The following is a 24653-nucleotide window of genomic DNA, read 5'->3' on the forward strand; positions in this document are numbered from 1 at the left end:
TTTAAAACGCATTTTTATTTGTTGAAATTTAGATGTTTCTGGGGTTGGTGAAAGATTCTGGTTGGTAACCCGCTGGGTAGAAGTTTTTTTTTTTTTCTCTCTTTTTTTTGGGGGTAGAAGTTGATGTCTGGTATGCTGGATTTCACTTTTCTTTCTTTTCTTTGATCCTTCCTCGGGTCTCCTGACAACCTCACGACTCTTGCTGGATTCTGAAGTATTCGGTTTAGGTGAACGGTATGGGATTTTTAATAGGTTTTAGGTGAATTAATGAGTACACACTCACACGCAAATGCACATACTCACGCTCATACAAAAAAAAGAAAAAGAGAAAAAAAAGAGAGAGCAATGATGATGGCATGCTGAATTGGTAAGATTACCGAATGAACAATACTGAGCTGTCTCAGAAAGAAAAAAAAAGCTTTTTTATTTCCTTAACAAATTTTTTTATTAATTTTTTTGTTTGTTTTTTTCATTAGTTAATTTTTTTTAAACTAAAATAAGATTGATTTGTCGCTTAATTGATTGCACGTTGTGGCTACTACTGTGAATTCCCAGTGTACAAACGAACAAATGTTTCCCGTTTGACAAAATCAAACCAAGGTAACTATCTTTTTGTTGTTAGTTAGTTGCTGTTGCGTAACTAAAATGTATCATTCGACGGCGTAAAGGTTCACAACTTTGAAACAAGTGCTTAATCCACAAATCGACCAGTCGTCTCATAAAAAGTGTTGCGCTAAATGATTGATATGACCGTTGATTATGTGTTTTTCTTGAAAACATATCAAAATAAATGGTCTGTTTTTGCAAAATTGTCGGCACCTAAAGTGTCCTCCAATTCCGGAATGACCCATATCGTATGCAGTATGTCTTTGTCTGTACCCACCGCTTCTACATCTATAATCCGCTGACGCAGCAGCAGGTTGTCCCGCTCCAGCTCCCTCAGTGCGGAGCATCGGGCCCTCGCATCGGCCAGCTGTTCTTCCAAAAGAGCTTTGGTCTCCTGCAGGGCTGCACACAGCTGCTGCTGCTCCTGCAGGTGGCAACGCATGCAAACAGAGGACATTAATTTCGGCGTTAAGATATGTAAACAAGGATTTGGTATAGTGATCATTTTATCCGCCATTTTTAAATTTAATCTCAGTTTTAGTCCAGTTTCAATCTCGCGTGTTAGTTTTTTATCATAGTTAGTCGACCTCATCCCGTGTTCATGTAGTCCATTTTTAGTCGACTATAAATCTAGCATTTTAGTCTTTATTTTTAGTCCAAGAAAACATTTATTCATATAGTTTTAGTAAACAAAAACTGTTTTCGTCTATTTTACGTCAGGACAATCATTTTACCCCCTGTATATTTTTTTGGGCAGCAGATTATGTTGAACATTTTGGATCTAAAACTATTTCACATCAAATGTTCTCTCATCTTTTTGATGAAAAACAACTTCACACACAATTACAGTATCAACAAGTGCTAGTAAATTAGCCAGCATTAGTTAGCGGTCAGATAACAGATAACATAGATAACATTATTGGTGGAATGTTATAGCCGTTGGATTAATGTTACGTTATAACTAGTGCTGCCAAAATTAAAGCGTTAACTAATTAATTTAATCCCAAAAAATTATCGCATTAATCATGTATTAACGCAGATTAATTTGGACTGCAGATTATCCTTTAGCTGACTGAAAAAAGTAGCACAGGTTGTTTGTTTATTTGAGCAATAAACATAACAACATGCATTAAAGTAAAGCATTTAATAAATGTTTGCATATAACATTCAGAATATTTGTTTATGTCAAACTATTGGGGTCATTTTTTCCCCATTTTAAATTATGTAATTAACTGATTAGTAAAAGTGGACGATGAGTGCGTGCAGTGGATAAAAAGTTTTGACGTCCTCATAACATTAGATGTCGAAATAATTAACACATAACGGGATTCTTAAATTTGGCGGGCAAAAAAATGTTGATGAAAAAAACTTTTTAATTAAGCGATTAATCGTGATTAATATTTGAAAATGTGATTCGTCTGATTAAACAGCACTAGTTATGACTATAATTTACTTCTTTTTTTTAACCTTTCAGCATGAATCCACCGCTGATTTGAAAGGGGGTGTATCATTGTGTCACATGACCGTGTAGGACTAACAGACAGGATTTTACAAAATCATATAATTTTCTACTTGTTTTTGTTCAGAAAATAAATTGTCCATAGATTTCAGTCCAGTTTTTAAGTGAAATAAATTTTTGTCTGATTTAGTCCCAGTTATTGTTTCAATGAGTCTTAGTTGACAAAATTATTTTTGTTTAGTTTTCGTTGACAAAATGAACACTACTGGCATATATTCTTTATCCTCTGAACGAACAAGAAGACGATATTATTATTTTTATCTGTCTTTTGGAGAAGTCCGGATTGCGTGTCTTTGAGGAGAGCGCTTGTATTCTCCACTCTAATGTTTTAATTCACATTTGTGGATAATGAAGCTGAAACATGGAGGAAAGTCATCCTTTGAGCTAATCTGGGCTGCCACGGGGATGCAGAGCCAAGGCAGAAAGAATGAAAGCAGAATGAGAAGGTGACAGCAGGGACACAGCGTGTGGTGTTCCACAGGGATGTGAGCACTCGACTTAAAGCATAGCCAAGTAAATCTCATGTGTGACTAAAAGCTCTTATGACCAAACATACTTTCTGCTGCTTTTTTTTTTCCAGTTAAGCAGCTTCTTATGGTCAATTGTGCTGCCAGGCAATGTTATGATGGCGCTCTGCTTGCTTGCTTGCTGTTCGGTATGAATGGTCCAGTAAGATGTATGTGTGTGTGTGTGTGTGTGTACCTTGAGCTGAGTGCGTGTCACCTCCAGGCTGCGCAGTCTGTGTTTACAGCTCTGGAGCTCATTCTGAAGCTGCTCGGACCGCGCGGCTCTCTCACGGGCGCAATCCAGCTCGTCCCGCAGAGCACGTAGGCCCCTAGACTCGTTCTGCAGGGAGCGGTTCTGCAGACGTGTGCATACATGCAGAACACAGAGTGCGTCGGTGAGGTCAGCGGAACGTGTAACTGATATGAAAGGCCATTTGAGTGAGGTCTGACTTGTGTCGCTTGTTTCGAGTAAGGTCGAATGTTCAAATTGACATTCCAATTGAGGGTAGGCCTCAGTCATTATGTTTACATTGATACTTTATTCAGGCCACGCTAGGCTCGGCTATAATTTACAGTACACAAATGTGTGTACCTTGAGATACAAGTTCAGTTCGTTCCATGACCACGCTTTGTGACTCAAAAATCTCACATCTCAAATCAGCTCTCCCTGTTGAAGTCAACGGAAATGCCTTTAATCCATTCCGGGCTTGGACCCCCAAAAAAGTCCCCACATTTTTTGTCATGTATATTTTTTTAACAAGGAAAATAAAACTTGTATGATATAATAAAATAGATGGAATATCTGACTTGACCACTGGAGGGGCACTATAAAATAGTTGTCCAGACACAAACCAAAAAGAGGTTCACAACTAGGCGTTTATAGAGTGTTAACTTAAAGTCCCTTTAACGCAATTAACGTTTTAAACGGCAATTAACTAGCTCTTCACTTATTCACATAAATTATTATTTTTTAAAGATTATAAAAAATTTGGGGCAAGAGGTGATTAAATTTTTTAATTGTATCTAATCGCATGACTTCACTAGTTAACTCACGATTAATCACACATTTTATATCGGTTCTAAATGTACAATAAAAAATTCTAGGTTTTCATACTCTTGTTAACAAAATTGGGGGGGGGGGGGGAATGTTAAACTAATAGAAATAGTTCAAATGAATTTTTGACGTCAATGGCAGTGAATGAATAAAAAAAAAAAGATTAAAAAATGTGGGGCATCAGGCGATTAAAGTTTTTAATCGTAATTAATCGCATGACTTCACTAGTTAACTCGCGATTAATCACAAAATTCATATCTGTTCTAAATGTACAATTAAAAAATTCGAGGTTTTCATACTCTTGTTAACAAAAGTGGTGGGGGGGGGGGGAAATGTGAAACTAATAGAAATAGTTCAGATGAATTTTTGACGTTTATAGCCGTCAATGGCAGTGAATGAGTTAATATGAAAGGGAATTTTTTTTACTATTGCTGTCGCTAATGTCCAACAAGAAACACTAATGTCATCTAGTGGCAGAAAAATTACCTCAACACAAATCAATGTTTCACTATCCTTTCTACAGTACAGAACATATTTTTAACTTCAAATAACGTTATGAATGTTTTTACTGTATCAATGAAATAAAAGACAACCATATTTGAACAAGGTTAACATATTTTCCCCTCTTATGTTAATTAACGAAAACTTTAAAAAAAAAAATATATATATATATATATATATATATATGTTATTGTACATTTAGAACAGATATAAAATGTGTGATTAATTTGTGATTAATCATGAGTTAATTATTGAAATTGTGATTAATTACAATAAAAAAACATTTCTAAAGCATTCTCATTTCAGTTGTGTGGCGTACAAAACGTATAGCACACAAACCTTTTTCTGAAGCTTTTGAGTTGGTCCTCCATCATCTGAATCTCTTGCTTGTAGTCTAATAACTGGTCGCCTTTATCATCCCTAAAAGACAGGCAAAGATGAGCAATCACATTTTTTTTCTGACTTTGACAATGGAATGGCAGAAGTGAAAAGAAAGGCAGGAGTGCATGAGCGATTAACAGAGGTGAAATTCGCGGCGCATTGGTTTGGAATCACTGAAGTAAGTAACGAAACAAATGAATAAATAAACCCACGCTAATGGACACATTACCCTTTTTGCAGAGGTAATTAATTTGAACTGGAGTCAACTTTGATCAATGAGAGCAGTCATGCTGGTCTGCTGCCCATTTTCAGGAGACTTTAGTAGGATCTGGGCCCAACCCCCCCCCCCCCCCCCCCCCCCCCCAAAATGAATCAAGAGTGCACGTATGATTACACAAATATTTCACTCATGATTTCCTACTAAATTCTTATTCTGGCAGTGATGTAGCGCCTGCAGGTGCTCCCGTTTAATGTATGCGTATTAATGTGCACACACTCACAGTTGTTGTTTCAGGCGGCGACTTTGGCCTTGCTGTCTGCCAGCTGCAGTGCCAGAGCTTGTGGAGGCTCGTCATTGTGACCACCCAGCGGCGCCAAGGGTGAGTCAGCGTGCGCCTCCCGCTCTCGACACAGCTCGGCGATGCGCTGGGTGAGGGTCAGCAGAAGAGTGACATTGTCAGGAATGAGAAATTCAGCGTGCTGTGTCGCGGCCAATGTGTGAGCATGTGATACTGAGGAAATGTAGATGCTATTTTTGCATCTTCTCTGGATTTATTTCTATGTTTAAATCAAAATTGTTGGACAGAATTTCCTTCATTTATCTATTTTTCTATAGCACTGTCACAAGATAACTTTTCTCTTAGTGCAATGGCCAGTTTAAATCTCGTCCTCGCACTTAACGTACATTAGTTCTTGGTTTAACTTCGAGATGTCACAAATGGGGCCAAAACAATACAGTAAACAACCCTCCATTGCGGGTTCTAGGTTCACGGTCCATCTCTCTTGCGGATTTTCTTTATACATTTGTAATGCTCTTGTGTTCTGGTCCGTGTTAATTGTTTGGTGTAATTCCACTGTTGGCCACAAGGTGGCAGCGCACTATTATTTTACACAGTAAATTTGGAAGAAGGTTGAAAACAGGAAGTAGACATCAAGATTAGTCTAGTTTGTGCTGAAAATTATTCTGCATTGTAATCCTGCTTTTTACGCCCACTGAAAGCGACAGCTGTAAGTTAATTTTATCATGTACAATACATCTTTGTTTATGATTATTAATATATTATGAGATTCTAGCTTAAGTTTGTTAGTTTGTGGGAAAAGGCGAATGTTTGTCTTATCTATTGCTATTGTACTTGCTCAATTAGTACCTAACTCTATGTAGTATTTAAATGTTATACATTGTGGATTTTATCTATTACGGGCACGGTCTACATCATAACTCCCTAAATGCAGAGGGTGTTTACTGTACTCTATTATTTTGACAGGGCTTTGGCCTGAGCACAAAAAAAGCAGAATGCACGAGGTTGTTTTTTTTCTGCAAATAATGAAAGCTAATCATTTAAAGAAAAAAAGAAAAAGAAAATAGGTGTGTTGTATATTATTGTGGTTGTAGTTTTTAATGCTATTGAATTGTACGGCATCATTCTTTGTTACTTTGAAACAGCAAGAGAAAACTTTTAATGCAACTCCTGAATTGGAGTTTAGGAGACTGTGCCTGGCAGTGCACAGTAGGCCAAGTGGTAAAGACGTCTGTCTCACAATTCTGAGGTTCTGGACTTGATTCTCTTCCTTTTTTCTCGTGCTGGCATTGGTTTTCTCCATATTCCAAAAATATACATGTGAGATTCATTAACTCATTCACTGCCATTGCTATAGATCATTTTAACTATTTATATTAGTTTTTTAGTATTTTTTTTCCATTTTTGTTAACAAGAGTATGAAAACCTATAATTTTTTTGTACATTTAAAATTTGTGATTAATCGTGAGTTATCTAGTGAAGTCATGCGATTAATTACGATTACACATTTTAATCGCCTGATGCCCCTAATTTTTTATAATATTTTCTTTTTTTTTAAAAAAATAAGAATTTTGTTGAATTTTTGACCATCTTTTTTTTTTAAGAAATTTTTTTTACAAATCATTTTTTGTTTAATTTTTAACAATGTTTTTTTTCTTCTTCTTTTTTTTAGAAATGGTTATTAAAAATTAGGGGCGCCAGGCGATTACAATTTTTAATCGTAATTAATCACATGACTTCACTAGTTAACTCACAATTAATCACAAATTTTATATCTGCTCTAATACAATGAAAAAAATCTAGGTTTTCATACTCTTGTTAACAAAAGTGGAAAAAATGTTAAACTAATAGAAATAGTTCAAATGAATTTTTTACATCTATAGCCGTCAATGGCGGTGAATGAGTTAAAGACTAATTATCAATATGTTTCAAAGCGATCGGCTATTAAGCAGTCCAGTGTTAACCACAGGCTTTGCCTTAGCTGCAAAAAGTGTTATAGAAAATGGATGAATAGAATGGATCCATTTGATGCATCACTCAAGGCTAATGTGGTTACATCATATTTGCTTACCTCCAGTTGTGTGTCTCTCTGGGCCAGCATACCTTGGATCTGTTTGGCCATGGAGCTAAAGACCAACTTTAGGTCTGCACCTTCCACCTCCAGCAACTCTTCCCACTGGAGCGGCAGCACCGAGCGCGGATCCTGAGTCACCTGCAGCCAAGACACAGTTGACTAGGTGGGACACAAATCAACTACTACGGTAATCTTATTACTCAGCAGTGTGAAGGTCAAGTAAGATTAACCTCTATTTATTTTGTTATTATTGAAAAGAAAAATATGCGTGTCCATAAATTGCCCGCTCATGCATACAAAAGAAATGATCGCTTGCAAAGGAGGGGAGGTCTGAGATGTCGTCAGGTGGAAGTTATAAGCAGCAAGCGGGGGGGGGGGGGGGGGGGTGCATCTATCGACGCAGAGAGGACACCTCTTCACCGCTCTGATTTATGAGGCAAAGAAGCCTGGAACGAAAAAGACTCGTGGGCAACATGCTGTTACTGTAATTCAGTCATGCTGCTCTGCAACATGCTGTTTCTGTAATGTGGGCAATTATTCATGGCGCGTTATTTTTTTTTTTTTTTTTTTTTACTTCCAATTGGCATCCGTGCTTTATTCAAACGGACAGTTTGACAGAAAATGAGAAGAGGGAGAAAGGTTCACGTATAACAGAGGTGGAGGTCCTTTCAGGCTCCTGCTGCTGGAATGAAAAAGAGCTCTATTCACACTTCAGTTCAAAAGAAAAAAAAACTCTTTACTAAATCCTTTTAAAGAATAAAAATCCCCATAGAAAATCTCCCCGGAATTGAGGGTCAATCTGTGAATAATATTAAAGTCATTGTGGATTAGGTTCAGCCTGCACCTGAACGCACCTGTTGAATGCAGACGGCGAGGGCAGCCTGTGTCTCGATGTCCAGAGACTGGATCTGCTGAATGAACGTCTCTTTATGCTCACACTGCGGATGCAAGAAATAAACTCAATCAGGTGCGTTCATTAGTGGCACAGAAAAATCTTTTATTTCTGTACACTTGACACACAAAGTCTCTTAAGAAATCAGTAAACCAATCTGGAGTTGATTTGACTTCTTTCTTCTTCTTTTTTTTACCTCAGGGTTCAACTGTCGCAGCACAACGTGGCCTTTGAGCCTATTCAAATATTTACAATGTTATATACTTTATATATTTTGTTAATTGATTCACTCTGATTTGATTAGTATTCAAGTTCCAGCTCATGGTTTACCATGAGCAAGGACGTTCGCTCCCGACCCGTATCATTTGGGGGATGGGGTCCTTCACATTTCTCACGTGCCGTCAAAGATTTTTAAGGATAAAACGCGGACGCTGGGTACACTCTAAAAAGAGAATTGCTGAACCAAATTAAGATTACAAATTGAATTGTTGACCAAAAATCGCTTCAATTGGTAACAAACGATTTGATTAAGTTAGTCCAAAGGAATATATTCAATTTAATTAATTATTAGTTTATTAAACTTAATATATTCACATGAATTAAGTAAATCAAAAGTGATTCCAATCCAAAGTATTAACTCTTTTACCGCCAAAAATGTTTATTGACGTGTACTAAAATCCCAATGAATGCCGCCAAAAACGTCAATTGACGACAACTACTTTTTCTTCCTCAATGGGCAGTGCAACGTCTTGTGCAGCGCTGGTTTGTGAATGGGGTTGTGAAAATCCAAAAATACCCACTAACTATGGCCAGCAGATGGCAGCTTTGTCTCTCTTTTCAATGGGCTCCCGGGTATTAAATTACATGAAAACATGGCGGATCTTAAGAAATAGAACGTTTTCAAGGATGCTGTTAATGATCAAAGCGTTTGTCACATTAAATCTAATTCATAGAGTGTCACTAAACTAAAAATATTAGTGTCAAAGTCATTGTTGTGTAGAAAATGTATCTTTCACAAAAAGCTCGTTTTCTCAATTTTTTTTCATTTTCGCTTGATGTCACTCAAATTACCTATTTTCTAATCGTAATTGCTAAATAACGGAATAGCGTAGTCATAGCACACAATATTCTGTTTGCCTTGAAAGATGAGTGAAAATGCTCGAAATCGGCTGGCACTGTAGGGGTTGTTTTTTGGTTAATGTTTGGCAGTAAAATAGTTTAATCAACTCATAATTAATTAAACTTAATATATTCACTTTGGACTAACTTAATTCAATCGTGTGTTACCAATTGAAGCGATTTTTTTTTTTCAAGTTGATCAACAATTCAATTTGTAATCTCAAATTTTTTAGAGTGTAGCATTAAAGCACGTTTGTGGCCCCGGAACAGTTGAATTAAGCTACCCTGCCTTAGCTAGGCTCCTCAATGAATATTAAATCCTATTCATTCTTTGTCAACAACTAATCCACTAATCAAGATCTCGTACGAAAATATGTTAATGAGCCCATCATTCACCTTTACACAGTTTATAAATATATTTTTTAATGTGATCGTTAAGTGACATTTATGATACATTATGTTCTGTCTAATATAAACCTGCAACAAGATGGCAACTAGACTAATAATTCAAGGAACTAACCAAGCTGCTACAAAAATACTATTTTAAGTCTCAGGTAAGGCTTACGAACACATAAATGACTAATGACTAGATTTTATCACAGCAAAAAAAAAAAAAAGGGGAGGCACTCTAAATAGCCATTTAATCTGCAATTGAATTTGATGAATTGCTCGAGCAATCTTTTGCTCGACAAGCTGTTTCAGTTGCCTGTTTTTTTCTCTCTTAAATAATCCTCCATCTTTGGCGTTTCTAAATGCCACGAAAGGTTTGAGGGCTTCAGTGCTTCGCTGGACAACCCACACTGCACACCCGGTCTCTCGGCTCTGCCTCATTTCCCCCCCTGCACAAAGCCGCACTTAATGAACTGGGGATTGCACTTTCTCAAGTACATCGTTTTCGTCATAATTTTTTTCACTTGGAAAAAACGTATCCAACCTTGGACTGACCTAAAACTGAGATTGTGAGCCATGTAGGCCTTTCTTTCATGTTCCCACAGACAGAATAGTAAATCTTGTAGAAAGTCCAAATAAAAAGTTTTCTTTTCTTATTTTTTTTACTTCATGCAGCAGCAATAAATAGCTCCCATTACTTGTCCATACAGCAAAAATATCTATATTCAAGTTTCTACTGAAAATATAATCCATTCCTCCCCATCTTAGATGTAGGTCTGATACTCACAAATTGTAAAACAGTCCCACTGGTCTCTGCCAGTAACAATTCTCTCCATTGGTGAGCTAACATAGCAACACAATAGCGGCTGTCTCACCTGCACGGCACATCCGAGCAAGAGTAGCAGCAAGCGCCTCAGTTCCTCCACGGCTGCCTCTGAGCACACAGAGATACAGTAAGTGTCATCATTATCATCACCATCGTGGCCTCACTGTCATTATCACCGTAATGCTTTGCACTGATAAGGACTGCCGAATGAAGCGGAATGGCTACGCTGCCGCACAGATAGGATCACAGGATTATCTTGTACCTGTGAAGGGGTCTTGGCCCAAGATGGCGATGTTGGGGAGAGGCATCAATATCAACTGCTGCAGGTTCTCCTAGACAAAAAAAACATTCATGTGATCAGAGAAAAACATTATGGATTTGCACTTGTCAAAGGTTGAATTTGTTTTGTTTTTAAAGATTAAGAGAATTAGAAAAAAAAACTTTTAAAGATTAGCCAGCGTTTGATATAACATCGTAATTGTACTCCTGAAAATCAGAATTATAGTTATTATATTATTATTAATTATATAGACGAACCTCGCTATTCGCGGGGCATAGGGACCTGGCTAGCTTGCGAATAGGGAAAAGCCGTGAATAAATGACGGCCATTAAAATGATTATTTTTTTAACAAACCCAAACAATTCTTCAAAAAACATTATACAAACATAAACATTCAACCAATGTTTTCCACAACAAATGAGGTAGAAATCTTGCAATATATATATATAAATAATCTTGAGGAAAAAAATCCTCTAACATGCAAATCTGCAGGTGCCAAAGTGCGAGTATTATTATAATTAAATTATTGTATGAAAATAATCAGGTGACCCAGTATAATATCCCAAGTTCATATTTATTTAACAAAAATTTATTAAGAATCTTTCAAGATTGAACATTCTCTATTCATTTCACGTATTTATTTAGCACACAAAAAACAGACTACCACAAAAAGATGTTCTGACAGTATTAAAGAAAAAATCACGACAACTAAAAATAAAAATACAATTTTATTTTGTGTAAAGCGCTTTGTGACAGCTAAGGCTGTTTGAAATAAAGATGACTTGACTTGACTTAAATATTGTGGATGACGCTACACTGTGGCTAGGGGGTGCTATAGCACCATCAGAAATCTGTTTAGCCGCAGTTAATAATAATAATAGCCCTTCCAGCATTTTATTTGATATTCTAAAATAAAAATTAACAAATAAAGTGTTCTCCCAAAATAATAATAATAATAATTCTACTGTGAAAGATAAAAATGTTTCTGTAGTGTATTTGTTTTCCAGCTCCCAAATATTGTGTAAATATATATTTGGGTGTAGCAAACTTTTGGCTGGTAGTGGAAACATTCCCTTAGTTTTACACCCTCATTAGCTTGGTTTGGTCACATCTCAAATGTACAGTACACAATGTCAACACAGCCTGACGCAAGATTTACAGCAGCATGATTCAACTGCTGTCACTGCCTTGACACAAATTCTATGTTATGACCACAAAGCAGCACCTTTGCCAAGTTATTCTCCCTTAACGACATCTCGGGTCTCTCTGTTGCAACAGAATGTGTTTCACTTGGGTCTATTAACAATCTGTTCTCCTGAACAAAAAACACTTAGAAAAGTACTAGACAAGCAAAAAGCGCTTCTCTTTGTTTCCAACACAAACTGGCTCCTGGAAAGTTTTGATGATGATGCCGGTTCACTGAGACCAGACATGCAGGATGAACCAGCATGTGGCGAAGGTTCAACATTCACTCCCACGGGTACGCATGTATAGCACTTTAACAAGCAACTTTGTTTTTGTTCAACATATTTTCCTCCATAGGAAGTAATGGAAGTGCTTTGTAGAAATAACATTAATAAATATTGTCAATAGTGTTAATTTCATCAACGAAAACTAAGCTAACATAATTTCGTCAACACAAATTTTTCACTGGGCTAAAACTCCACTAGACTTTAATAAACAATAACTGAGACTAAATTAGTATGTATTTTTGTCTACTAATGCAGACGAGACGAAAATCTACTTCACTTTGGACTAAAATCTATGGACATTTTAGTTCATGAACAAAAACGAGACGAAAAATTATATGATTTTGTAAAATCTCGTCTCTGCTAATCTGTCGCTGTGACAGTCACGCCCCCTTTCAAAACTCAAGGTAGTGAGTGCAACATGCTAATCCCACCGCTAACTAATGCTGGTTAATTTACTAGCTCATAGCATGGAGCCATATTAGCCACTTGTTGATATACTGTAATTGAGTGTGAAGTTGTTTTTCATTAAAAAAAGATGAGAGAAAATTTTATGTGAAATAATTTTAGATCCGAAATGTTAATGTTAATAATCTGCTGACCTAAAAAAAAAAGGGTTTAAATGATTGTCCTGACTTTTTTTTGGACTAAAATAAAAACTGAAATGCTAATGACTAAAAATTGACTTAATAAAAACGAGATGAGGTTGACTACGACAAAAACTAACAAGCGTGGTTGAAACTAGACTAAAACTAAGACTAAATTTAAATATGGCGGACAAAATTACACTAATTGTCAATAATCTCTTAAATGTGTAGATAGGTAGCTAGCTAGCTAGCGCTAAAGCTATTTTAGCTAGCTAAAGCTAACGGAGGTAGCGAGGAAGAATACATACGCACACACTATATGCTTCGGGGACATTAATAAAAATAAAAATGTGTGCCGCTACAGAACACATTTGACGGATTTTGAATTTTTTTTTTTAAAGAAAGTCATCCTCCAGTATTTGGAGGCCTTTCAGATTAGAAAAAGAGGATCTAAACCAGTGTTGTGCAAGTCGTGCTTGGCAAAAATTACAACGAATCAACTTTCCCCGCTCATAAACATGCTATTGCTGGAAAATACTTGTGAATGTAAGCCACCAGCTCTCCCTCAGTCAGAATTTCCAACACATCGTGAAAGATGTGCTAGGGCTAGACATGGTTAACAAGCTAGTGAACCCATAGTCTCATTTTATCAATATCGAGATATCTGGCATGAATATTGAGAATCTTGTCCATTTCGGCGAACCCGTTAAAGCAGTAATTCCGAGATAGGCAGCATGCTTGGCAACACAATTTGAGCATATCTTCTGGCAAATTTAGAAAAATATTAAATCAAACTGGATAATGTCATGCAGCGCCTGTCCAAAAACCTGTCATTTCTGGCGGGAACAACTTCAAGTCTTTGTTGTTTTTTTTGTTTTTTAACACTAAAGACGGGCAAACTGTGCCTCCTTCCAAGCTGCTAATTTCAGCTTCAATGATGACGACCAAACTTTTTTTGCTGTTAATTAAAAAATGCTTATTGTCACAGAGCCACAGACTGACTTTGGCTTGCCGCTCTGCCACCTGTTCGCATTTTCCTGCTGTATCCATGGACACGCAATCGTCAGAGTGCGGGGGAAAAAGTCACAATTAGTGCTCACTCTGCCGCATCCTGCATGTATTAAGTGCACGCCGCTCGAGAGGCAATGTACGGACGGGCCGAGATCCTTTGAGTGCAGCCAACCTGAGGTTTCTGCTTCTTCGGGGCTCTGTGCTATGGTGCAGCCAAACAGACGAAATTGAACAGTTTTGTGCCGAAGATTGCCGTTGATGTCGTCATGCTCGGTCGGGGGCGATTCCTTCTGCGGCGTGACAGACAAAAATGTAGTCTAGTGTAGTGTTGACATCAGCATTTGGCGCCATCATCAATATGCCGTTTATTCCACAGATTAACGACATGGCTGACACACGTGCAATTATCTGCTGCCACGCTAAGCGCCAACATCTGCCAGCCTGCGTCGCGAGTGGGAGTGCAGTTTACCATAGCAAATGAGTAGACGAGGAATTAGTCCTGATCTCTCTACAAGTCGGCCTCCGAAAAATAATCAACTGCTTTTAAGTTCTGCATTCACAAATCAACGTTTCCACCAGGCTTCTCTGGCTGCACGAGTGAAGAGAGTTGTAATCCATCTGCAACATTATGATCTCCATATCGCGTCGTCTTCCGTTTGGCTGTTGAGATGGATTCACTTTACACACCGGATTTCCTCTGTAGATTATCCAACTTAATTAAGTCGTCACTTTTGGATGCTTATTAGCTTTATATCTGGCGGCAGAGGTGGCAGATCCAGATTTTTATGATATTTTATACTGAATGGAATCGGCCGGCGAGCACTCCAGTGTACCTCGCCTCTCGCGCAAAGTCACCTGGGGTAGCCTCCAACTCGCCCACCATGATGACAAGCAGTATGGAGTATAAAGAATGGACAGCAGTAGCTCCTGACCGTTGCTATTGAAAATCCACCACTCGCTTATAATTACCTGCTTGTAATGAGCAGGTTTTAAAATGCAAACTCCCCTTCTAAACAGACAATTCACTCCACCGCCTAAGCACAGCCGTGCACCGCCACCCACAGAATCAACAAAGATTTAACAGTCTGCCATTTCTTTGAGGTTTCACATTTTGAGCCAAATTAAATCCTATAAAACGCTGCTGAATTGTTTATAGCTGAAACTGTGAGTATGGTTGTTCGTCTCTGTGTGCCCTGCGATTGGCTGGCAACCAGTTCAGGGTGTACCCCGCCTACTGCCCGAAGCCAGCTGGGATAGGCTCCAGCAACCCCTGCGACCCTTGTGAGGACAAGCGGTACAGAAAATGGATGGATGGATGGACTGTGACAGTTTTCAAGGTTCCGACTTTTCCTTGTTGCTTAATGAGAGAACTCATTCATCCGCCTCGTGCCAAATTTGGTATTTATCTATCTATCTATCTATCTATCTATCTATCTATCTATCTATCTATCTATCTATCTATCTATCTATCTATCTATCTATCTATCTATCTATCCATCTATCAACTGTCTGTCTGTCTGTCTGCCTCTCTATTCATCCGTCGGTCTATCCATCTGTCTGTCCATCTATCATCTGTCTGTCTTTCTGTCTGTCTGCCTATCCATCCGTCTGTCCGTCTGCCTGTCTGTCTGTCTGTCTGTCTGTCTGTCTGTCTGTCTATCTATCTATCTATCTATCTATCTATCTATCTATCTATCTATCTATCTATCTATCTATCTATCTATCTATCTATCTATCTATCTATCTATCTGTCTGTCTGTCTGTCTGTCTGTCTGTCCATCTATCATCTGTCTGTCTGCCTCTCTATTCATCCGTCGGTCTATCCATCTGTCTGTCTGTTTGCTTCTCTGTCTGTCTGTCTGTCTATCTATCTATCTATCTATCTATCTATCTATCTATCTATCTATCTGTCTGTCTGTCTCTCTGTCCGTCTGTCTCTCTATCCGTCTGTCCATATTTCCGTCTGTCTCTCTATCCGTCTGTCCGTCTATCATCTATCTGTCTGTCTTTCTTTCTGTCTGTCCGTCCGTCTGTCCCTCTGTCCATCCGTCCATCCGCCCATCTATCTGTCTGTGTCTGTCGGTCTATAAACAAATGTAGCTCATTACATACTCTGTCAAGGATTGTTTTGGTTCCAAAAAGATCAGTACTGCACTAGAGGACCCAAGAGTGTCTATACAGTAGGTCTACTGGATTAAAGCCACAAATACTTGACACTCCCTGCGTGGGAATTGGCATCCCATGCTATGGCACTGTTCAAACTTTATTTGAGTTCTGAACTTTTATAATGAATCCCCAATGCTGAGGGTTGTAAAAGACCAAAAGACCAAGCACATTTTATGTAAGCAAAACATTACTGTCTAGAGGCCTTGTGTCAAACACACAATGACGTCGTCTTACATTGACTTGATGTGAATCAAGCGTTGCTCTGAGCTTTCAAAACACGAGTGATTCACGAAAAAATAAGGAAGTGAAACCCGAAAAAAACTGTGGTTGCTATGTTGTGTGACTAGCAACTCCACCTGACTGTTGCTCGGGGAGACATTCTTTGTCTCGTCAATCCTCCTCGAGAGAAACTAGAAGGTAATGTCTTCAAATGACACCAGCACATGTGCACTGCACAAAAATGATACTGCAACCTCTTTGATAAACGGTCTGTTCCTGTCCTGCCCTGCCACCACACAATGGCAGCTAAAAGAAAATCACCCAATTTGCTTCATAATAGAGGAAGGAAATGTTCTGTTTCATCTTCTTGTTCGTGCAAATGCGCCGCCATCCCCTGAGTGCACTTCCAACTATTTACAATATCCCTAGGAGGAATGCTCTTGTAGTGAGACTAATAGTTGCTTCACTTTTCCATCTTGTTCTCTGTTTTTGCAACCTTACAGCGAGAAACGCTCTCCTCCATCCGTCCCTCTTCCTTGTAGCCTTGAGTTATGTTTTAGCAGAAGAATGTCTCTGCCTTTTAAGAGGCTTTTCTATTTATAATGAGCTGGAAGTTGTTTCAGTTCTTGCCCTTGAAGAGCCGTTGCACCTCTTTTTCATCTGGAAATGCTTTTATGTCGTATGCATTTTTGGCAAAGTAAATGTCATTAGCAAGTCTCATTAACTAATTCCCCATTACGTATAATCCTTTGTCCCAGTAAAGTGAATATAAATATCTTGTGAATCTCACACATCATAGTGAAGAGTATTGTTAACGACCGACATGTTTGAATGGTAAAAAATAGATATTATATGATAAGTATATAGAATAGGGCTGGGTTTAAAAAAATCGATTAATCGATATTGAATAAATTTTCCTTTTCATAGCCCAATAACGATTCATAAAACCATAAGTTGATTTGTTTTGATGTTTTTTCCCCCATAAATTGAGAAAATTGTATTTTAAAGTGTTAAATTTTACGGTATTTTCGTATATTGACTAAGGACCTGACTTATTACACTTTAAGACAATTGAGATTTTTTTTTAAAGGGATACTTGACTCATTGAGCCCATTTCATCCGTAAAACGTTAATATTTTGTCCAGAATGAATTTGATAATTTCATTATTTTTCTTGTACAATTAATAACTTTAAAAACAAATTTTTCCACTTGCTGTCGACTGAAGATGACATCACCTGTGTTGAGGAAGTAGGTAACGACCAACCATGGTTCACCTGTTTTCTGGGTTTGGTCAGCAAACTGAGCCATGATTGATCGTTACCAACTTCCTCAGCACAGGTGATGTCAACAGCAAGTGGAAAAATTAGTATTTTAAGGTATTCATTGTACATGTCAAATAATGTAGTTACCAAATTCATTCTGGACAAACTATTAACTTTTTGCAGCTGAAAATGGCTCAATGAGTCAAGTATCCCTTTAAATGTGTATTTCTTTGGTGTCGGACCAAAACCTTGTACCTCTGAAATCATGACTTCTAAGGAGACGCCCAAAACGTCATATTTCATCAACCAAAGTCTCAAGGGGTTGGACTCTATTCTACCGGGTGGCGCGTTGCTAGCCACCAGCTAGCTTGCTAGCTAAGGGGCTCCACGACGAACCGGTAGCAGGCTTGAGTCAGGAATCTGAACCAGGATTGTGTTTGTAGAAATAGAAATCCAAACACTAAAATGATCCTGATAATCAAATGTAGCATCGTGACCTTTCCCAGCGACGTCTCAGCTACCTGGTAGAAGGCTCGCAGGTGTCGATTTAAGATGGAGAAGTTCTGTATCCTCGGCATGTAGTCATCCATGTTGCTGTCGAACAACCTCTCCACTCTTGGGTTGGGGTCTCTGCGACACACAATCACAGGCGTCACGTTGACATGTTAGCGTATTTACAGTAGCTTGATCAAACTGCTCGTTACCACATTTCAGCCCCAGATGGAAAAAAAAATCTGTATGCAGTGGTGGAATTCTGCAGTCGGTGAATAAAATTTTAATAAGCCCGCCACGCTGCCAGTGAGAATCCTCATGCAATTAGCTGTTGAAATAACCGAGGTTAAGTCGGGCCAAATTAATCAGCCTTCCGCCAACTACTGACCGAAAATCCTGTCTTGTCAATTACGAAAGATATGGCTTGAATGAAAAAAAATATAGCACGCTGATGAGAAGTTCAGTTGAGATGATTAACAGGGCGCCATGTATGCAGAACCCATTTCATGTTTCATTGGATATTTGTGGCAAATATGAATGGATTGCGAATTAATGCCATTTATCAAAGTGACTGTAGAACAATGCAAGCATTATGAATGTGAGTGTGATAAATGTTACATTAAGTTTATGCAAGACAATAAAAACTATTTTTTAATTTGAATCATGCTTCAAAGAACACTTTTTTGCTGCATTTTTTAAACATATCTCCAATTGTCGCAGTTTTTTTTTTTTAATTCATCCATCTATTTTTTTATAGTGTACAATACGGACAATTTAATCTTTGATTAATTGGAACGTGGTAGAACAAACTCCACCAAAGGAGACTCGACCCCAAACTTTGAACTTTGCCACCATGCTGCCTGAGCCTGACCGCATCCTGACATGCAACTGGTTTTAAACAAGCCTTACATGATCCTCATGACCTCGTTGAGGAAAATCCCATCGGTCAGTCTGAGGTAGCAGTCCCGGGAATTATGGGAAACGGAGTTCACTTCGATGTACTGACTGGAGAGTAGAACGCCGTTCTCCATCTCCACCATCTTCTCAAAGAGATGAACCTAAGAGAGAAACAGAAGTTTAGGACAATATAATACATGCATACATATGTATATACACGAAAAAAAAGATGGTCACAGCAGGTCAGTAAGTTAAACTGAAATTGAAAAAAAACATTTACGGTAACAAAATAAAATAAAAATGAGCATGCTTTTTATAAAACTAAATGAACATTTAATGTTTACAAAACTAACAAGAACTAACTATAATTATAGCATAAATGTCCTTTGTTTTCATCTTTGGTAATTAATCTAATACATGAGCCTTTGGCGTTGATTTTGAATGTATTTATTTTGATATTAACTGGAACAAGGATGTTCGAAAGCGTGTCGCAGAGAAAAAAAATCTAAACGGAAAAAAAACGATCATGAAAATTCCAAAACTACAGTATATTAACCCTGTAACCAACACAGCATCAATGCTAGTTTCGTTAGCGTGTCTATAGCATTTTGGATTACACGTTAGCATTAAGCTAGCAGACTTTGCTCAGGCAAAGTTATAGCCTTTGGGGTTGATTTTAAATGTATTTATTCTGATATTACCCGGAACAAGGACGCTCAAGTCTGTCGCAGAGGAACAAAACTCAAAACGAAATAAAAATAAAAACTAACATGAAAATTCCAAAACTACAGTATATTAACCCTGTAAACAAAACAGCATTGATGCTAGTCTCGTTAGCGTGTCTATGCATTTTGGATTACGCGTTACCATTAAGATAGCAGACTTTGCTCAGGCTAACTTATGTTTAGTTAATGTAACTGGAGTGGCAAAAACTGGGACACTTTTGAAGAATTTTTCAATATCTGCTGCTTGTGAAATTCGCTGCCACCTTTTAGCGTTCCTTGTTTGCTCACAATCTCAAAAAAGGTAGGGTCACTCGTAAATTGAATTACCACTAATAATACACAAGCTCTTTCTCCCCTCTGTTTAGTTCAGTTTTTTTTAGGGGGGGGTTATAGTAGGCTAAAACTAATCACATCCAGTTGTGCAGATATACACGTATAAAGTTCGCCTGTCTGCCTTCTTCCACCTTTTTTCCAACAGATTTTTTGCATATTTCTAACATTAATTGTAGATTAATAATAACATCATGGTGTCTGACCATCATTGGGTAACTTTGGCCCAAAACCAAATGCAGAGCAGAAAAAAGCACTTCTTAAAGCATGGGTTTTTGGTCCTGATGGACCTCAGTGGGCGAGCGGCAAAGGCCTCTTGAGAGTGACAACAATGGAAACGGGGAGCCTTTTCACACAAGCCGGCACGCAGAAGCCGCTTTACACCCTTGTGGACAGGTGGGACTAGCGCGCTCACGCTTTGAAAGCGCTTCGCGGTGACAAGCAGCCAAATGGGGCGGCAGCCAATGTTTCAAGCTCTGCTAAGAAGAGCTGCCAATGCAAATGGCGGTATAATGAAGTTCATTTCCACCTGCACTGTTGGTAAATGGAGACACAAGCTGGAAGTGGCTGGGCATCTGAGGTGAGACCACGTGCTCGAGGTCTTGAGGGTATACAAGGCGCTGCGTGCGCGTCATTCAGCGCATGACTCGCGGGGTAGAGCTCCCATGCCGCTGACTCTGAGTAAGTGCATTGGCAAAATCCCCTCAAGGAAGATGCACAATGTCTACAAACTGCAGGCGCAATGAAGAATTTGACATCTTAAAAGCTGGGCTAACCATCAGGCACGTGCACACTTAAACACTTATTTGTGTTTTTGTGAAAATTGTGTCTCATCTCTCATGAAGTGCAGACCGCCAGCCACCAGGCCAAACCGCTGCAACTGCTGGTCTCATCTACCCCGAAGCATCCGACAGTCAGACAGACTTTGTGCAATCACTGACTGTTTGGTTCCAAATGAAACGATAATACTTCAATTTTAGTACCGCTCAAATTATTACAGGGCTTTTGTATAATTAGGGGTGTGCCAAAAAATCGATTCTCATAAGAATCGCGATTCTCATTTAGTACAATTCAGAATCTATTTTAAATGTCCCAAAATCGATTTTATTTAAATTATTTTATACTGTCTTCCCTTTGTTTGTGTGTGCCTTTATTGGGAGCGCTGTTCATGTTGTACTCGATGTGGCCACTTAGGGGCAGTGTGGTTCCATGCGGTCTGATACACTGTTAAGTTGTAGCCATATTAGAGAGTAGAAGGAAAATGTCACAATCAAGTTATTCCAATAAAAGTTGTTTTTTTTTGTAGCGTGGAGCCGTTCTTTTGAGTGATAAAAGTGCCGCGAGTAGCTCGCTAATTAGCATTAGCGAGTCAGACTAAGTCTAAGGAACTGAGCGATAAAAGAAAAAGGGGGTCTTCAAAGCAGCACATCCACATCCGCCCCAACGGACTGAAGATGATGTCACAGTTGCTCATTTCTGGTAACAACCAATCAAAGCTCATCTTCAAAAAAAACAGGTAAGCTGTGATTGGCCGTTGCCTGGACCCTGAGCAACTGTGATGTCATCTTCAGTCGACAGCAGGTGGCAAAATGGCTGCCCCCTGAGATGGATTCTTTTTTTTTTAATGGCTGGATTTTGCTTCCTAACTCGTTTTCCACAAATGTAATATTAATCAGAATGTCATGTTTAGACTAGTGAGATCACATTTAACATATTATTGTCAAGAAATGCTTGTTTAAGCTTGACTTCCACTTTAAAATTGCGCTACATGACAGTCAGTTATATTTATAATGGTAATGGTTATTAGTGTAATGCTAACTGTCAGAAAACTAAAATAATGAATACTGTGTTCTCAGCTCTCAGTAAGTTGCTCCTAAATATTATTATGCAGAACATTGATTTAATTCATTCTTCTTCTTTTTTATTACAGCATAAAGCCATCAAAAGAAAGGCGATTAAAGCAGAAAGAAAAGGAACAGCCGCTCAAGGTAACAGAGCTCCAAAATCCTGGATCTGTTCAGATTTTTTTGTTTTCCGATGGCGTCTTTTTTGGGGCTTGAGCAACAGGCTTAAAAAATGTCGGTGCCATGAATCCCGCTTTACATCATACATTCTCCTCATTGAGCAAAAGAGGGGGGGGGAACTTAAGGCTGATTATCATCTCATATGAAAAACAGCAGATTATTTTTTTTATCTTGTACAAATCCACAATTGCTTTTGGCTTATTTGAACAAAACAACAAAAAAAAGAAGCCGGCTAAGGACACGGAAGTGAAACCGGGGAAACCATCTATAAAGCGGCAAAGGGAGCGTCGAAAAAGGAGAAGTCGGCCGTTTGTTTTGCTCCACATAATGAACTGATATATTTAGTAACCATCAACGTTGTCTTTGAATTTGCTCAAATTTACGTGAATGGTAAACAACCCATGGAAATAATACACTGAAGCAATGTAAGATTTTTACACTGCACATCATTGTTACAAAAAAAAAATGTTGACCTTTTTCTCTGGGCGAGAGTGATAAATGTTAAATGACATACCCAGTGTACCAAGGCACTCTCCATGAATTCTTCTATTATCTCCATCACACTTGAGTCCATTGTAGTGCCACAATAGATGAGAGGCACTACAGCAGTCAGGCAGATGATTAACAAACAATATCAGTGCTTTAATGTAGTGACTCTCACAGAGTCCATCTTCTGTCAAGTGAAGTAGTTTGACATTTGTGAGGCCCTCCCTCCCCCTTCCGCCCTCCTCCTCCTCCTCCTCCTCCTCCTCCTCTTCTTCCTCTCTGACTGTGACGCCCATGTTTCATTGCAAAACCACACCGGAATTGTCAAAAGGCTCGCGTGGCATTTGTTAAGCAGTTTACTTTCCACGCGACCACGTTTCCTATTATTCAAATGGGTCACAACGCATGTCATATGGTTATTTGACAAATCAGGTGCTGAAATCCCATGACGAGGCCTCATTTCATCATGTAAAAAACAAAAACAAAGTCTTTCTCATCCTTTTAAATTTGTTTTTGCCAGGTTGGTTATTTATGTGCAACGTGCCAACAGTATTTTGCATTCAATCAGATGAATGTAAAGAAAATAAGAAAGATTATTAAAATAATTTTGATTTAATTTTATATAAAAAGATCTTTCAAATGACCTAATGTCAGTTGGACTGAGTGATGAAGTATTTCGACTGTTGCTGCATTCCATAAGCTGCTTTTACACACTGTGTTGGCGCTCTCTAGTGGTCAAAACAAATCACTTGCATCAAAGTTGAATATTTATGTCATAGTTTTTATTGAAAATAAGAGAGGCCTTGCATGCGGCAACACGTCAAACATTCTCACTTATAAATACTCACTATTGCTTGAGCTCTCTGAAGTATTTAGAATAATGTGTCCCTTATCTTGATAAACAATAATTATAATAATAGATGTGATTGAATAAATTTTCTGACATTGTTATATACTACTGAGGATTACTTCCTATTAATGTTTCGATATATTTCTTTTACTGCTCCAGGTTGTGCTTTTTTTATTGTTGCCATCATTGGTGTGTTTTCAGAGCAATGTGTGCAATTATAGGGACATATTCTCATTAATATAGTTACGCTTGTTGTCAGTAATCCATATGTGTGAGCAAATTCATTCTGAAGAAGTAGTTTGCCCCCTTATGATCCCCACGACAAAGATGTTTCTTTCTGTTTATTGTTTTGGGTTTCCCCACTTTACTAATTACTTACTTTACTAGTTTCGGGTCTTATTTCTCACCCTGGTGTAAACCTTTATTTGGACTAGTTTAAATATTAACTCATTTACTGCCAATGACGGCTATAAACGTCAAAAATTAATTTGAACAATTTCTGTAAGTATAATGTTTTTTTCCACTTTTGTTAACAAGAATATGAAAACCTTGAATTTTTTTTATTGTACATTTAGGACAGATATGAAATTTGTGATTAATTCCTAGTGAAGTCATGCGATTAATTCCAATTAAAAACTTTAATCGCCTGACGCCCCAAATTTGTAATTATATTTTCTTTCCTTTTTTTTTCAATTCATTCACTGCCGTTGACGGCTATTAACGTCAAAAATGTATTTGAACTATTTCTATTAGTTTAACATTTAGTTTCCACTTTTGTTAACAAGAATATGAAAACCTAGAATTTTTTTATTGTACATTTAGAACAGATATGAAATTTTGATTAATCGTGTGTTAACTAGTGAAGTCATGCGATTAATTACGATTAAAAAAAAAAGATAACCGCCTCTTGCCCCTAATTTTTAATAATCTTTTTTTTTAATGGATTTATGGCAGTGAATGAGTTACAACATTAATGTCCCATACATACTGAACTCTGCCCCTTCTTAAATTTCAGCATCTTTAAAAAAATATATAATTATCTCTACAGCCACTGAAAGCAGGTTTATCTGCATAAATAGCGAAACATTATATATATTAAGACTTTTACTTCAGAAGAAAAGAGCAAATGTTTGGATATACAAGTATAGTTATAATGTTGATTACTATGATCTTTTTTTTTTCATTTTAATCTGTTTTGCTTTATGTAAAAGAAAGAGAAAAAAACATCCAACACTTGCAGTTGCAGTATGGCAGTGTTGCCGTGTGTGCAGATAGTGCCCGTGCAGCACTTCTTGGATAAAGTACACCCGGGATTATCCGATTGTTTCTGAGCCGCGTAGACAAGATGACAGCTTCATATAGGGCACCAAAGTCACACACACAAACTTAATCCAACCTCACTCAGATAACCCACAGGGTTTTTTTCTTTCCTATTATTCCTTGTACAAATAGAAGCAGACACTACAAA

General features: G+C 37.9%; 1 protein-coding gene and 1 long non-coding RNA gene across 2 annotated transcripts in view; one reads left to right on the forward strand and one right to left on the reverse strand.

Annotated features, from left to right (window-relative positions):
• ccdc88b (coiled-coil and HOOK domain protein 88B) overlaps positions 1-22529 on the reverse strand; it is a 57962-nt gene extending 35433 nt beyond the window's left edge. The window contains 12 exon segments of the mRNA XM_086085407.1: positions 884-1030; positions 2828-2986; positions 4522-4606; positions 5068-5089; positions 5092-5212; positions 7157-7297; positions 8014-8097; positions 10436-10494; positions 10649-10718; positions 17903-18011; positions 18783-18931; positions 22364-22529. Coding sequence (XP_085941533.1) covers positions 884-1030; positions 2828-2986; positions 4522-4606; positions 5068-5089; positions 5092-5212; positions 7157-7297; positions 8014-8097; positions 10436-10494; positions 10649-10718; positions 17903-18011; positions 18783-18931; positions 22364-22423 — 1206 coding nt within the window. The 5' untranslated portion in view covers positions 22424-22529.
• On the forward strand, positions 5717-8165 carry LOC147168624 (uncharacterized). The gene is made up of 3 exons (XR_015096004.1): positions 5717-5794; positions 7163-7322; positions 8027-8165. It is a non-coding gene; the product is annotated as an uncharacterized LOC147168624 (long non-coding RNA).
• Positions 22530-24653: the final 2124 nt, after the last annotated feature.

This window comes from Leptonotus elevatus, chromosome 9 (assembly GCF_054856555.1).
Source record: "Leptonotus elevatus isolate MCC_2025b chromosome 9, RoL_Lele_1.0, whole genome shotgun sequence".
Lineage (NCBI taxonomy): Eukaryota > Metazoa > Chordata > Actinopteri > Syngnathiformes > Syngnathidae > Leptonotus > Leptonotus elevatus.